Genomic DNA, 14048 nt, shown 5'->3' with positions numbered 1-14048 from the left:
AAGACAAAAGGTATAGTTACGATGTAAATAAGTACTTGTTTTAAATATTTGTAATTTAAACTGCATTTCTTTATCAAAATATCAAAACTAAAGTTAGCTTACGTTGAAAGAAAAAAAAAATTCAAGCTGTGTTAAAATTCATCTGTAAGGTATGCTGCATCTAATATGGCATCACTTGATTACAATATTTTTGTTTCTTTATGACCTATGTATCTAACACTGCAATAGTCTGTTAAAGGCATTTCTGTCAAACTAGAACAACATTCTTCAGAAACACAATCGAACAGAAACAGAGTTGGTTGTTTTAAAATTGATTGTGGTATTTTCTAGTATTATAACGTTAAATAATAACAGGACTTGACTGAATACCAAGATAAATTAGTGGTATTTAAATTCAGAGTAATTAAAAAGACAAAACGAGACAGACAAGAAAACGGAATCACGGACAAAACTCATTGGTTTCTGAGGACGTGAGAGCTGACTGAACAGATAAGGCTCCAGCCAGGATTAACTGAGCCTAGCTGCACAGGATATCACCATAGTTTATGTGTTACCGCTTTTAAGAAATCAAATCGATGCTTAATTAAGGCAGGATATCCGGAAAACCCCGGCTTAAGCCACTAACCTAGTTTTGTGAAACAGTCCTCTGATCAGTGCCACCTCCTGACCAGCAGGGGGCGGTAAACTAAGACGAAGCAGAAGAAGAGGAGCACAGTCTACCGTACTTCCTCTTCCCACTGCGGCCTCAGAGGTGAGGATCTTAGTTTTTATTTCAAGGAGCAGAATCTGCTCACAATCTCGTTTAAATCTTCTCCATCCAATGTTTTAACGCATTGGGTTCCATCTATTGATAATAAACAACCAATCTGGCGTCATATGTTTGAGTTGAAAGGCGTAGATTATGGATTATATGTTAAATAGTGTGAGGACGCTGGGTTAGGTCCCTACTGTAGCTCTCCGCCATGTTGGCTACATGTGATGATACACACTTAAATGCTATTTTTTAAAAGAATATTAACAACATATTCTTTCCTCAAGACAGTGCCGAATTTATGTTAATTCTGGTTTTGTTGGCATTTGTTTTAGAAAAATGAGTAGACGATAGCAACTACAATTAGCGTGTTTTCTTGCTGAGCTGAAGGAGGGGGCTCAATGAAAACCCTGACCGTGTTTGTGTTGCAGGTATCTGAAAATGGTCCGCTACTCTCTCGACCCCGAGAACCCTACTAAATGTAAGTAAAACCCGCAGCAGGGTCTGGGTTCGGGGCTTCGCTCGGTGGCTGTGATGACTCTTAGGACACCTTTGGATTAATCGTGAAAAGAACTTATTAAACCTGAGCTACACAGTACTGAAGCAGTGAGTGTTGAGTTAGCTGCTGGGTTGTTTCATGTCTTCATTTTTCGTTTCAGCATGCAAGGCGAGGGGCTCCAACCTCCGGGTTCACTTCAAGGTAAGCCGCCCAGCTGGTCACATGTTGAATCAGACTGTCACTTTAAGATGCCTTACCTTATGTGTCTTTATAAAATTGCTAATAAGGCAAGATAACTACTTTCTTTTTAAGTATTTAGCTTTTGAATATGACATTCTGTTACACAACAATAGATTTTTCTTTAAGTTGTGGAAATTGTCCAAATGTTTCATCAATCCTTAAACCTCTGAGTGACTGCCAGAAACTCAGAGTTCCTGGTAGACAGAGTTTTTGATTTTAGGTGTTTCAAACTTAGTTTTCCTCCTGAGTTGGCATTCAGTGCAAATCTTTTTTTGTCTCCATCTTAAAAAGAATAATGACAATAAAGGATGATCAAATGTACTTGGATGCTGTAACAGTTCAGAGCTCTACATTGAGTTAAACCGTCTTTTAAACCAAGTCAAGGAAATGTAATTCAAGTTGAATCAGGGACCTTAGAGGTGTTAGTTCTGCATCTTTACCAGAGTCATATCAGGTCTAGTGTTTAAATTTATACTTTTTTAAATTTACACAGCTGATTAAGGGACTTGTCTCTGTACATAGTCGAAAAATTGTGACATTGTTGAACTTTTGTTTGTTTCAGCTCTGTTTAATCTCACCAGGTTTTTCTCCAGTCTAAACAAATTAGTTTTACTCAACTCCTGTGCTTTATGTTTTCCCTAACAGAATACCCGTGAGACAGCCCAGGCCATCAAGGGCATGCACATCCGCAAAGCCAACAAGTACCTGAGGGACGTCACGGTCAAGCACCAGTGTGTCCCCTTCCGTCGCTACAATGGTGGGGTGGGCCGCTGTGCTCAGGTTAGACCCAGCACCAACACCTGGAGGGGGCGTACAGGCTGCCATGATGACCTTCTTAGGACACCTTTGGATTAATGATGAAAACAAACTCTTAGTCTGAGCAGCGTTGGGGGAAACTTTGAGACTGAATGGGGAGGATGTGTCTCTTCTAATTGGTTTATTGTTTCCAGGCCAAGCAGTTCGGCTGGACTCAGGGTCGCTGGCCCAAGAAAAGCGCAGAGTTCCTGCTGCACATGCTCAAGAATGCAGAGAGCAACGCTGAGCTGAAGGTGAGTCCAGGTCTGGTATCAGACAGGCCATATAGCATTTGGCACAAATGTACAAAACACAAGTATGTCTCCATTAGTTCTGTCATGTAATATTAATTTCTGAGAATATTTTTCTCCAATTCCATTAAAAATGATATTTAACTGCATATCTTGATGCCAACTCAAATTACAGTACCATTGAAAAATAAATCCAGTAATTTGATAATTGAAACCAATTTATTACAGTGATTTATTTTCTACATTGCTTTCTGTTTATCTTAATAACTGGCTGATTACAACTTTATGATCTCAAAAAATCAGAATATTCAATAAAATCTATATATGTAACATAATTATGTTATGCACTCATATTTATGTTTCTTTTCTTCTCCATAGAAGTTTAAACAGAGACTCAAAGGACATGTTTTTATGTCCACAGACTGAAAAGGCAGTTTTCAGTTTTAATGCATTTAATGAAAGCATTAATTCAGATTTTTGTTCTGCAGATAATCAGTTAGCTAAATAAAGAAACCTGCCCAGTGTTTCCCATAGGGACTTGAACTTTGCAACCCTTTTGATATATTTAGCACAGAAACAAATCGCAGCAGGCCAAAATCAGTCAGGCTTTTTAAATATTGTGATCGGCCAGAAAATTGCAATCGCTGCACCTCCACTTTCTTTTAATAACAGTAATAATAACAGTTTCTACTGCTACTTGCAGGAGCGCAAACTGCTGCCATTAAAACACCACCAAACATGTTTAACCCTCTTGCAGTCTTAAGAGATGGGGTCATTAGGACCCCCACAAGTTTTTTGGTCCAGCAGGGTCGCACAGATATGTGTGTGCATTTACAAGGTTTTTTGTGGATGTGTGGTTTCGGAAACTGACAGTTTGGCCGTGACATTTGCCACGCTCCTCCAGAGTGTTGTTAACACTGATATCCTAGTGACTGTTTTTTTGTTCGCTCTGTCTGATGGAGAGAGTGCGTGTTCACCAGCGTGTGAGATCACCTGTGTGTGAGGATCAGTGATGAGAACATGTTTTTCAGTCGGTAGCCTAAAGTGGTGTGAGACTTGAAGCCTAACTTGGATTGTAGGGAAAACACTGGGAAACATTGAACACTTTTCTGGCAACTTCATGTAGGCTTGGGTAGAAAAATGAAGAGTTGAGGTATAACCTAAATATAGGGAAGTTTCATTGTTTGATACTCAATTTATGTATGATTTTGTGGTTAAATAATTAAATAAAAATATATCTATATAGAAACACAGTAACTTTATGAAATCCTGCTTTTTCTTCCCAGTGATGTGACTGGAACTTGATACCAGCTGCTTGCTGGTATTCAAGGACATGCTTCATTTTAAACAAACTGCTCATATTTTTGCAGTAAGCATCAGCTCACACACTTTGTAGATTACCTTTTTCTACTCCTGGTCTGTTTAACCCTCCATTGGTTTTACAAGACAGTATTTTTTAGTCAGTGCAGTCTGGTGGAGTTGCACATCTGCACAGCATTGTGCTAAGAGCGCTGAAGGTGAACCAACTCCAGATAATCAACATTTTGCACTGCCTTTTTAACCAGCTCTTCCCTTCTCAGCCAGCTGATTACATCAACAAGCGTTAATGTGGTTAGCCGGTAGACTACAGGACTCTATCGTAGGCCAAATTTCTACTAATTCCATATACGTCGCACTTTCCTATTAGCTGGTTAGTCAGGCTATCTGCTGTGGTAGAACTTAAATTTTTACTCCATAAATATCAGTTTAATATTTCTGCTCAGGTCATCTCTTCCAACAGTCAGTGGTTTTGGGACAGAGTGTTCTCTTAAAACCTTGGTGTGCCTTGACATCTAATTTCTTATTTTCATCACGTATTCAGTCTGGTTTTATGTATTATTTATGATTTGTGACAACTTCTTAGATTTTACCCAATCTGTGATTTCAGGGTCTGGACGTGGACTCTCTGGTCATCGAACACATCCAGGTCAACAAGGCCCCCAAGATGAGGAGACGCACATACCGCGCCCACGGCCGCATCAACCCCTACATGAGCTCACCGTGCCACATCGAGATGATCCTCACCGAGAAGGAGCAGATCGTTCCCAAGCCAGAGGAGGAGGTGGCCCAGAAGAAAAAGGTGCAGTACAGATGTTGACTGAAGAGCTCAGAGCAGCAGGTTCAGCTCAGGTTTCTGAAGCCCTTTCTCCACAGCCAAGGTTTTAACCAGGTCTTACCCAGAATGCCTCTTACCCAGAATGCCTCAGCTGCACCCATGTCATTACCAGATCCTTCAGTTCCTTCCTGTTTTCTGTACCACTGTAGAGGTGGTACTAACCAGGTAACTAGGCATGCCACTTGATTGGCCTGTGGGAGGCACAGTGAGACTGCAGTAGATTTTGAGCTGCAAGTCAATAATTCCATGGTCAAATCTTTAAGTTCAAACCTTTTTATCAATTATAGCATCAACTGGACAGGGCAACAGACAAAATGTACCCAGAGATTTCAGAGAAGCTGGCTGCCCAAGGGGACAGAGTGACCCCACCAGAGCAGGGTCCACATTCTGAGAAATGCAGCCAATCAGACCTGAACCAAAGCAGACCAAACCCGGCTAGAGGGAGACTAGACAATGGAGAAAGGGCTTCAGACTGAACCAGCTGTATGACTGAACACATCCATTCACTGAGGCACTCTTTGATAGTTGCCATGATGACTACTTAGGACACCTTTGGATTCTCCATGAAAATAAATGGTTACATTCTGAGCAACTAAGCAGCAAAGTTGTCATTCCAGTTGTCATTCCTGTCATCACAGAATCGGTATTAACAGAGTGTCTGTCTGCAGGTTTCACAGAAGAAGCTGAAGAAGCAGAAGCTGATGGCACGCGAGTAAAGTCTAATAAAAACTGTCTTGTAACATCAGTCCAGACTCTGGATCTTTATTCTTCTTTATCTACTGAATACCTGAAGTTTGTCCCATAAAGGCTGTTAATTCAGAGAGATTACCTGCAGAGCCTAAGCTGAGGTATTCTGTTTAGAAGTGGCTTTAGTCACATGAATGCTTTCTGTTTGATCAGCTGCTGTAAACATGCAGCAGATGGTTAAAATATTACCTCTTCCCAAACTGTACAGCTTAGTTTACCAATTGAATTGACTGAGATATCAGGGAAACTTTGCTTCCAGTCTGTTTTATTGGACTGTACAAACTGCTGACATATCTGCTTATATTTTAGGATGTTGTGCATCCGTACAATCAGAATGAGTGTTAAAAGGAAAAAAAAAACCCTCATTGCTCAACTTACCCCAAAATGGGCCAAGTTGAGTCGCATATTTAAAAACACATCATCCTCTCCCCAACTCAGTCCCACCCCTCACTGACCACCTTCTCTAGATGTCACTTTTTTGTCAAACACACTCTATTTGTTATACAAAATTCATGGGTACAACAACTTTTTGTTGTAGAGTTCTACTAAACAGGCATTTGACTAAAAATGCCCTGCAGGATGCTTTTTAGTGGCCTTGGGAAGCAAACGTTAACATTTGGAAAGAAATGGTAAAACTGAATCCTTGTTCCAGGCAAATTGGCAAATTGAGATTCCGTGGCAACTAAGAAATTCCTTGTAGCCTCTGTTCTCCATCTGAACCCATCTTTCTCAAAAGTACTTTACTTTTTGTCTCTATATCTCAACTGTGTCATTCTGTATTTTTGCATCGTTTGGTGCTGCTCAAACATACTTCCCTTCACTAACTTCACTCTTGGCTCCCCTATTTGTTCAGCACTTATATCCATCCATCCATCCATCCATCCATCGTACAGGTCATACATAGAACAAATTTAAAATAATTATTGTGGTCTAAAAAAGTTAACTTTCAAGAATGAAAAACATATTTAAAGAAAAGTCAAATCATCTTACCTTTTCAAACGTCATTTAATGATGCCTTCTAACCAGCACAATTGCTTTTTTTTGTGTCACGTTATCAGTCTTTAACCATTTCCTAGCCACAAGGGGTGGCTCAATTTACCCCTGATAAACATGTATTCATTTTTAAGTAAGTATAATAAATAATAATAATCAGATTACAGTCCGACTAAAAACTGAAGATCTGTTTTAAAATCCTAGACAGATATCAAGACTGATTTCAGATTTTTCGTAATAGTTCTTTGATTTAATTTAGAAATACTAGATTTTCATAGAAAAGTATCTGCTGTTACAGGTGGTATCCACACGGGGGCTCTAGTGGATCGTCACATTTCCGGTGTTTGAAAGAAGAGATGCCCTGTTTTCACTAGATGGTTCATTGCTACTAAAACTTGAATTCTTCCATTTTTACCTGCGCAGACTGCTGACCAGGTTCATCTGCATCCAGAAAGAAGAGTTTAACTGGGTTTCCAGAAAAAAAAACAAACACTAGGAGTATTTTTTATACAATACACAGTGAAAATAAGGAACTTTCTGTCCTGCCTGAAATGAAATGTTTGAGGCAAGTTTTTTCCTGAGTAAAGACGCGTGTAGGGAACAGATGTCAGTGGAAATGTACGTATTTCCCCCACAATTCATAGGGAGGGAAACTCTAACATGAACATGTGGCTATAGATCCTGAGAGCTCCAATCCCTTCTGTACACATTGTCTAATAATCCATCAATCATAAAGTTCCTGGCTAATGCAGTGGCGATGCCCAGATGATCTGGCTGGAGTGTGAGCTCTTTTGTTCTGTTTCATGGACAAACATCTCTCATTGGACCACAGAACATCCTTTCTATCCAGTCAATACGAGACAAATGTGTTGAAACCTTTTCTGACATGTGGGCAATACGTGCAGAGGCTGGTGAAGTCAGAGATCTAGAGTTTTCTAATTTCTCTGAGTATTAAGCAGCATGAACCTTGTGGCTCATCCACTGCTGGAATGAAAGCTTTCTACTGGTTAGTGATCATTTTTGAGTCGTATAGTTTCTTCTATAATGTTTTCTGTTAACGCACAGCTGGTAGAAGATGGTCACAGTGATGAATATCATTCGATGGTGAACTGTTCTTGAGCATCATCTTTACACTTGTTTAATTTGATAAGTAGAATCTCCAAAAACTGGCTGGGATTTTAAAGATTAATATGATGAATTATGAATATGGTGAATTTTAAAGCCTTTAATCTTCTGCCTGTTCCTTTATGTAAAACTTTTATATTCCAAACAGAGATAACCACAAACTGGATCAATTCTTATGATTCTTTGTATGATTCTTTGTAGTATTGATTGTGCAAAGATATTAGGGTGATTGATAAATTATGCAGAACTGAATCTTTTACTAATTTTGTCATGACATCTGACATTTAAGGAATCTGTTTTCATTTGTACAGAATGAACCACAAACAAAACCTAATAATTAAATATTCACAATTAAGATAGAAGCATGAAAGGTAAAAAATTAAATAGGTCAATTTAATAAATAAATATATATTTTTTCTGAATATACTATAGCCATTATCTAAACTTTGTTTGACTATTTGATTGAACATGCCAATAAATATTTACAGGTTAGGAAAGATAATTTTTAATTTGTAAAAAATAGAAAGAGAGAGAGAGAGAGAGAGAGAGAGAGAGAGAGAGAGCAGAATTAAACCGAATCATCAGTGCAAACCAAACTTTTCTCTATCTTTTCCGCTCAACATAAATACCTCAGCTTGTCTCACTCTTAGAGCTTAACGCCCCTCCGCAAAACAAAGCAGCTCACTGACCAAAAAGGCACATTCAAGGAACACATGTAAACACTGGCGCTTATGCCATCTCAAACTGAAATTAAAATATTTCTGTTTTATCACCTCAAGTTAAAAATTAAAGGTCTGGTCTGAGGATTTAAAAGTCACATATTTACCTGATTTAATGTAGACTCATTTACTCTTTAGTAACCTGGAAGATGCGTTGTGAGAAAAGCTGGAGCTGCTGCAGTTTTTTCCACACCAACTTTCTGCTAAGGGTTCTTAGCAGGCCTGGCTTTGCTGGAGCTCTCTTCCTAATTTAGAGGAATTCTTTCTTCCCTCTGCCCCCTCATGCTTTCTCAGTAGGACAAACTGTTGCAAAATAAGTGACTTGATGCAATCAGCTGGACTTTAACTCCTACCAAACGCCATTCAACCAAATGAAAGCATGCGCTGTACAACTGGATTGATATGGAACACGTGTTTTATAGTTGAATCGAAAACTGAACTAATTAGCACTAGTAGTGAATTCTGCAAGTCAATCAGTAGATGCAGTCTGCAGGGTTTCCTTAGATAGAAACTTTTTTTAAAAACTTTGAATAATTAATTGAGCATACTGTACAGTTTGATAATTCGTATCAATTTTAATTGAAGTGAAATTATTATTTTTTGCTTTATCTTGGGATCATATTTGTTGTGAATTGGCGATATAGAAATAAATAGAATAGAATAGAATTGTTTGGTAAATCAGATTAGAATAGCTGAACGAATTTGAAAATTTGCACATATATGTGATTGAATATTAACTGTTTTTATTTTTGTAAAGCGCTTTGTGATCACATTTGTTTTTATCTGGCGCCGTGGAAATAAACAAAATTTAATAAAGGGAATTATTTTCTTAGTTATTATTAGAGCACGCGATATCTACAGAAATATTTTACTTATTTGTCCGAAGAGTTTTGGGGAGACGCTTTGATAGTGTGTGTGTGTGTGTGTGTGTGTGTGCGCGCGCGCGTGCGTGTTCCGATCACATGTGAACATCTCCCAATCGGAATATAAGTGCTTTGGTCTCCGCCCCTTCTCTGGCTGAATCATTCTCGGGAATTAAACTGGAACCCCGCTCGTCACCGGCATGTGATTAAAAAGTCAACATGAACAGATAGATACCTTACGGAAGCCTGTGGGAGACACTTAAAGGCCCATCTAGTCAGATGATGCTGAAAAATCATAAATATAAAAGTACATAAAAATAATACTTGAATATTTCATTTAATAATTATGTTTAATAATTAACTTTCAGCTTCAGGATACTCTTAGTGGCTCATTTTATTGTGTAAAAACCTAAAAACAAGCGTAACTCCTGGTGTAAGAGAGATTCAGCTGCTGTCTGTTCCTCTTTACTCTCTCAGTCTCCTTATTGCAGCCTGTTGCTCATCCTGCAGCAATCATCGATCTGCAGGTGAAATACATACTTTTTACCTTATTTATATTTTGAATCATTATCATCAAATGTGATTATGTTTCTCTTCAGTTTTTTTTTTCCTGCTCTCGTGTCGCGGTTCTTGTTCCCTCTTTGATTTCTGCTCATTAAATCAGAGCATCGCTGAACCAATCAGAAGCCGCTGTGAATCTTAGTGGACTGCATCACGGCCGGGTCACCCAATCCAAACAAAGACCCCCAGCTCCATTCACACACGCGCACTCCCCACCCCACCCTCCGGCTCTTCGTCTCCTCTCAAAGTTTGGTTCGCAGCTGATGAAGATGCTGAGCTGATGATCACTTTTGATGGTCTCCTCCAACCTGCCGGACAGACCAGAGCGGCTCCCGGATCTGAATCGGACCCGAACACAAACGGAACTTCGTCCTGCTTTCCTGGAGCATTTGGGATTTGGAATCTGCCCACTGACTGAGATGGGCTTTGAGTCCAGAAAGAAAGTGAAGCTGTTTTAGTTGAAGTCTGGATTCTGGAGATTGGCCCCCGCAGCCCCCGCAGCCCCATCCCCAGTCCTCCCGGGCCTCCCTCAGAGGCGGTAATGCTAGCGGTGGGTCAGATGGACGGGTCCCGACAGAGCGCCTTTCTCCTCAGCACTCCACCTCTGGCAGCTCTGCACAGCATGACCGAGATGAAGACCCCCCTGTACCCGGCCTACCCCCTCTCCTCCACCTGCCCCAACTCCTCCACCTCTCCCGCCACCACATCTCCCAACCCAGGCGGCATGGCCGTGTCTTCCCCCGGAATCAAGAGTTCCACCGGGCTGTCCTCGGGCCTCGGCTCCCCGCAGCAGTGCTCCTCTGCAACTCCGCACGGAATTAACGACATCCTCAACCGGCCGGTCGTCTCCTCAGCTGGCACCACGGGGGTGGTAGCTGCCGCAGCAGCAGCCGCCTCTTCATCTGCTGGGATTCTGTCAGGACTGCCCAGGTTCAGCAGCCTCAGCCCGCCGCCACCTCCCGGACTTTACTTCAGCCCCAGCGCGGCGGCTGTGGCGGTGGCCCGGTACCCGAAGCCGCTGGCAGACCTCCCGGGCAGGACGCCGATCTTTTGGCCAGGAGTTATGCAAAGTCCGCACTGGAGAGACGCCAGGTTCGCTTGTTCACCCCGTAAGTGATACATAAATACATGAATATAAAATAAATAATATTACAATATCACAACTTAATTTTCCTTTACATATACGTATAAAATTAACTTACCGGAAAGTTGTGATATTGCAGCATTTTATAACTCGTTCTGAATTATTTTCTGATTTGTGTTCCTTAAGAACTATGAAATAATTAGTTCCGAAATTGTTTTCATGTTTGTGTTGCAGATCAGAATTCAGTGTTACTGGACAAAGATGGGAAAAGGAAGCACACACGGCCCACTTTCTCTGGACAGCAGATCTTTGCGCTGGAAAAGACTTTTGAACAAACCAAATATCTGGCGGGGCCGGAGAGAGCGCGGCTGGCCTACTCTCTGGGGATGACGGAGAGCCAAGTGAAGGTAACTCAGAAAGAGAGCCGGAGAGCGGGCAGCCAACACACACACACACACACACACACACACACACACACACACACACACACACACACACACACACACACACACACACACACTGGCTCATTCTCGGGTTTATTCTCTACTCTGAGAAGAATCTAAATAATTGTTTTTGACACTTTCAGATGACCAAAATTGAATCGATGTAAATTATGTCAAATGTTTTGGATTTTGCCTAAATTAGTTGTTGGTATTTTCTGGTTTTATTTTCCTTTGGTTTAGAAAATGACTGAATTCATTAACGGAGCTGAAACTGTCCTCTCTTCAATATTTTCTGCAATTTATAGTAATATTTTCCACTCAATTATTCCGATTATGCGGCGGAGCTAACATTACGAGATATAAAACACATGGAAGAACTGAACCGTGTGTGTGTGTGTGTGTGTGTGTGTGTGTGTGTGTGTGTGTGTCCGGCCAGGTGTGGTTCCAGAACAGAAGGACCAAGTGGAGGAAGAAGCACGCGGCGGAAATGGCCTCCGCGAAGAAGAAGCAGGACTCGGAGACGGAGCGACTCAAAGGAACGTCGGACAACGAGGAGGAGGACGACGACTACAACAAACCTCTGGACCCGAACTCGGACGATGAAAAGATTACACAGCTGCTGAAAAAACACAAAACGGGCTCTGCGCTGCTGATGCACACATCTGAAAACGACAGCTCTTAATTCACTTCTATTTCCTGTTCCGAGGAGGATCTGGATTCTGAACTCATGGATTCGGTTCACTTTGTGAATGTTTTTCTGCGAGGCGAAAGAGGATACACACTTTCCGGTTCACAGAGAAGACTTTAGCTGTAAATAGAAGCGTGAGTTGTATGAATAGAAATTGCTATTGAATTATTGCTGTGAATAAGTTATGTGTAGTTTTTTTTTCTTATTTGTTTTGTACAGAAACGATTCTCCCAGATCAGCGGTAAACACGTTTTTGTTTTGATCTGACAGCAGAGGTATTTTTTCTGTCTGTCCCTGAACGCCTCTTGATCTGTCAGATAAAACCGCAGCTGCACCTGAGGTCGCTAACACACACACACACACACACGCTCACACGCACACACACTGGTGAACCCTGTGAAGCTGTGGAAGCGGCCTGCAGCAGCTTCATGTAAAGCACTTTTATTTAATAAAAACTCTAAAGTTGGCTCTTTGTTTCCAACCGATGCATTGAATCAAAGCTGGAGTTTTATACATTTCTCGCCATTTTAACCTATCACGGCCTGTTTATTATTTATATTAATGTTATTATCAGGGGCTTTTAAATATGTTTGAGATTAAACGATTCTAAAGAAAGGATATTTTAAAAAGTTTTTTATTCTTAAAAAATGCTTCCAAATGGTGATCACTCTTTCCGAGCAGAGTGAATTGGGTTTTATTTGGTGCGGGTCCACTACCCTCTGGAGGCGCTGATCAGGGCCTGAAAACGGGCGAGGTCAAGCTGAAGTCCACACCGGAAAACCGAGGCTCCTCAGCGGGCAGCAGGCTGCTCTATGTCGGCTTCAAACTCAACTGCTCCGCGGGGTTTATAGGACACACTCCATAGGACGATCCGTAACATTTTTCAAATAAAATATATGTTTTAAATTAAATATACCTGGGAATGCACTTTTTTCACCCAGTTTGGTGTATTAAAATCAACACATTCTCTCATATTAATTGGATTTTTATGCTGTGCGAAATTATTAATTGTAATAATTAATTACGCTGAATATCTATTTCATTTCTCTAACTTTTAAATATATTTGTGCAAAATATTTCCTACACTGCAGAAGTGGCGCGGCCCTTCTTTGTCTATTCAACGGGCTTTGTGGCAATTATGGTTATTACATCAAATCAAAGCGAGATGGTGCAGTCAGGTAGACTACTACTAGTAGTGGTAGTATCGTATTCATTCATTGGATTCTACCCAAGTTTTTTTTATATCTTCCAAATGTAGAAACCAATCTGTAAATTTTGTTTTTCTGAGAACCCAAAATCTATTTTCTTGCTTTAACTGGAAGATATGAACTGATGGGTTTCGTTCTAAACAGGGCGTTAAATATAATAATAATAATAATAATAATAATAATAATAATAATAATAATAATAATAATAATAATAATAATAATAATAACAATAATAATAATAATAATAATAATAATAATAATAATAAATATCATCATCATCATCATCATCATCATCATCATCATTATAATTCACAATGCAAGTCGTCTCAAGGCACTTTCCAAAAAAACTGCAAGGACTTTATTATTATTATTATTATTATTATTATTATTATTATTATTATTATTATTATTATTATTTTAGCTATTTTATTTAGCTGTTTTGACTCGTCTTTTTGTTTGGGGGGATGTTGTTTGAACCCTCGACTCTCCCACTGTCAGCCTGTCAACGATGAAGTGAATTCAGTGTTTTAATGAATGACAAACAGAAAGAGGAATCCGGCCTAATCATTGGTCAGTTTGACCTGCCTCCAAACTCTCACGCTGGCCTTCCTCCTGTGGTTCCCATCTTCCTCTTCCTCACACTGAAGATGTTCCGTCAGTCTGCTCCAGTGAATCAAAATCTGCTGGTGGCAGCGGGCCAGGTTCGGTGGGGTCTGCTCTGACCCAGAACAACCCGCGGGGACACAACCTGACATCCTCCCGTCTGCTGGACAGACCACGCTGAGTTGTGGACTGAGTCGCGGCTCTCGCGTTTCTTCCTTTTGAACAGTTATTTTGTGTTTAAGCTGCAAAGGAGAACCACGAAGCTGTCACCAATGATTATTCCATCGACCTTTACGTGTTATCATTATAAAGGTTGTATTTAT

The 14048-nt window shown here is 40.3% G+C and overlaps 2 protein-coding genes across 2 annotated transcripts; both read left to right on the top strand.

The window, feature by feature from the left end:
• The first annotated feature begins 695 nt into the window (after positions 1-695).
• rpl17 (ribosomal protein L17) lies at positions 696-5436 on the top strand. Its single transcript, XM_015016756.1, has 7 exons — positions 696-751; positions 1183-1232; positions 1411-1451; positions 2136-2270; positions 2441-2539; positions 4464-4655; positions 5360-5436. Exons 2-7 carry the CDS (start codon positions 1193-1195, stop codon positions 5405-5407), a joined length of 555 nt encoding a protein of 184 aa, XP_014872242.1. The 5' UTR covers positions 696-751; positions 1183-1192; the 3' UTR covers positions 5408-5436.
• A 4306-nt stretch (positions 5437-9742) lies between these two features.
• On the top strand, positions 9743-12379 carry nkx6.1 (NK6 homeobox 1). The gene is made up of 3 exons (XM_015016755.1): positions 9743-10808; positions 11018-11190; positions 11663-12379. The coding sequence occupies exons 1-3, from the start codon at positions 10241-10243 to the stop codon at positions 11906-11908; spliced, it is 987 nt and encodes a 328-aa protein (XP_014872241.1). The 5' UTR covers positions 9743-10240; the 3' UTR covers positions 11909-12379.
• The last annotated feature ends 1669 nt before the right edge of the window (positions 12380-14048 follow it).

This window comes from Poecilia latipinna, unplaced genomic scaffold (assembly GCF_001443285.1).
Source record: "Poecilia latipinna isolate Pla-1442-1.1 unplaced genomic scaffold, P_latipinna-1.0 Scaffold2059, whole genome shotgun sequence".
In the NCBI taxonomy this organism is placed as follows: domain Eukaryota; kingdom Metazoa; phylum Chordata; class Actinopteri; order Cyprinodontiformes; family Poeciliidae; genus Poecilia; species Poecilia latipinna.
The sequence above is the reverse complement of the archived record's forward strand: the minus strand, read 5'-3'. Positions and strand labels throughout refer to the sequence as shown.

Coding starts and splice junctions, on each gene's coding strand:
- rpl17 (XM_015016756.1), top strand. CDS start 1,193: ATGGTCCGCTACTCTCTCGACCCCGAGAACCCTACTAAAT. Junction 1,233..1,410: donor CCCCGAGAACCCTACTAAAT/GTAAGTAAAACC, acceptor TTTTCGTTTCAG/CATGCAAGGCGAGGGGCTCC. Junction 2,271..2,440: donor GGGTGGGCCGCTGTGCTCAG/GTTAGACCCAGC, acceptor TATTGTTTCCAG/GCCAAGCAGTTCGGCTGGAC.
- nkx6.1 (XM_015016755.1), top strand. CDS start 10,241: ATGCTAGCGGTGGGTCAGATGGACGGGTCCCGACAGAGCGCCTTTCTC. Junction 10,809..11,017: donor CAGGTTCGCTTGTTCACCCC/GTAAGTGATACA, acceptor TTTGTGTTGCAG/ATCAGAATTCAGTGTTACTG. Junction 11,191..11,662: donor TGACGGAGAGCCAAGTGAAG/GTAACTCAGAAA, acceptor GTGTCCGGCCAG/GTGTGGTTCCAGAACAGAAG.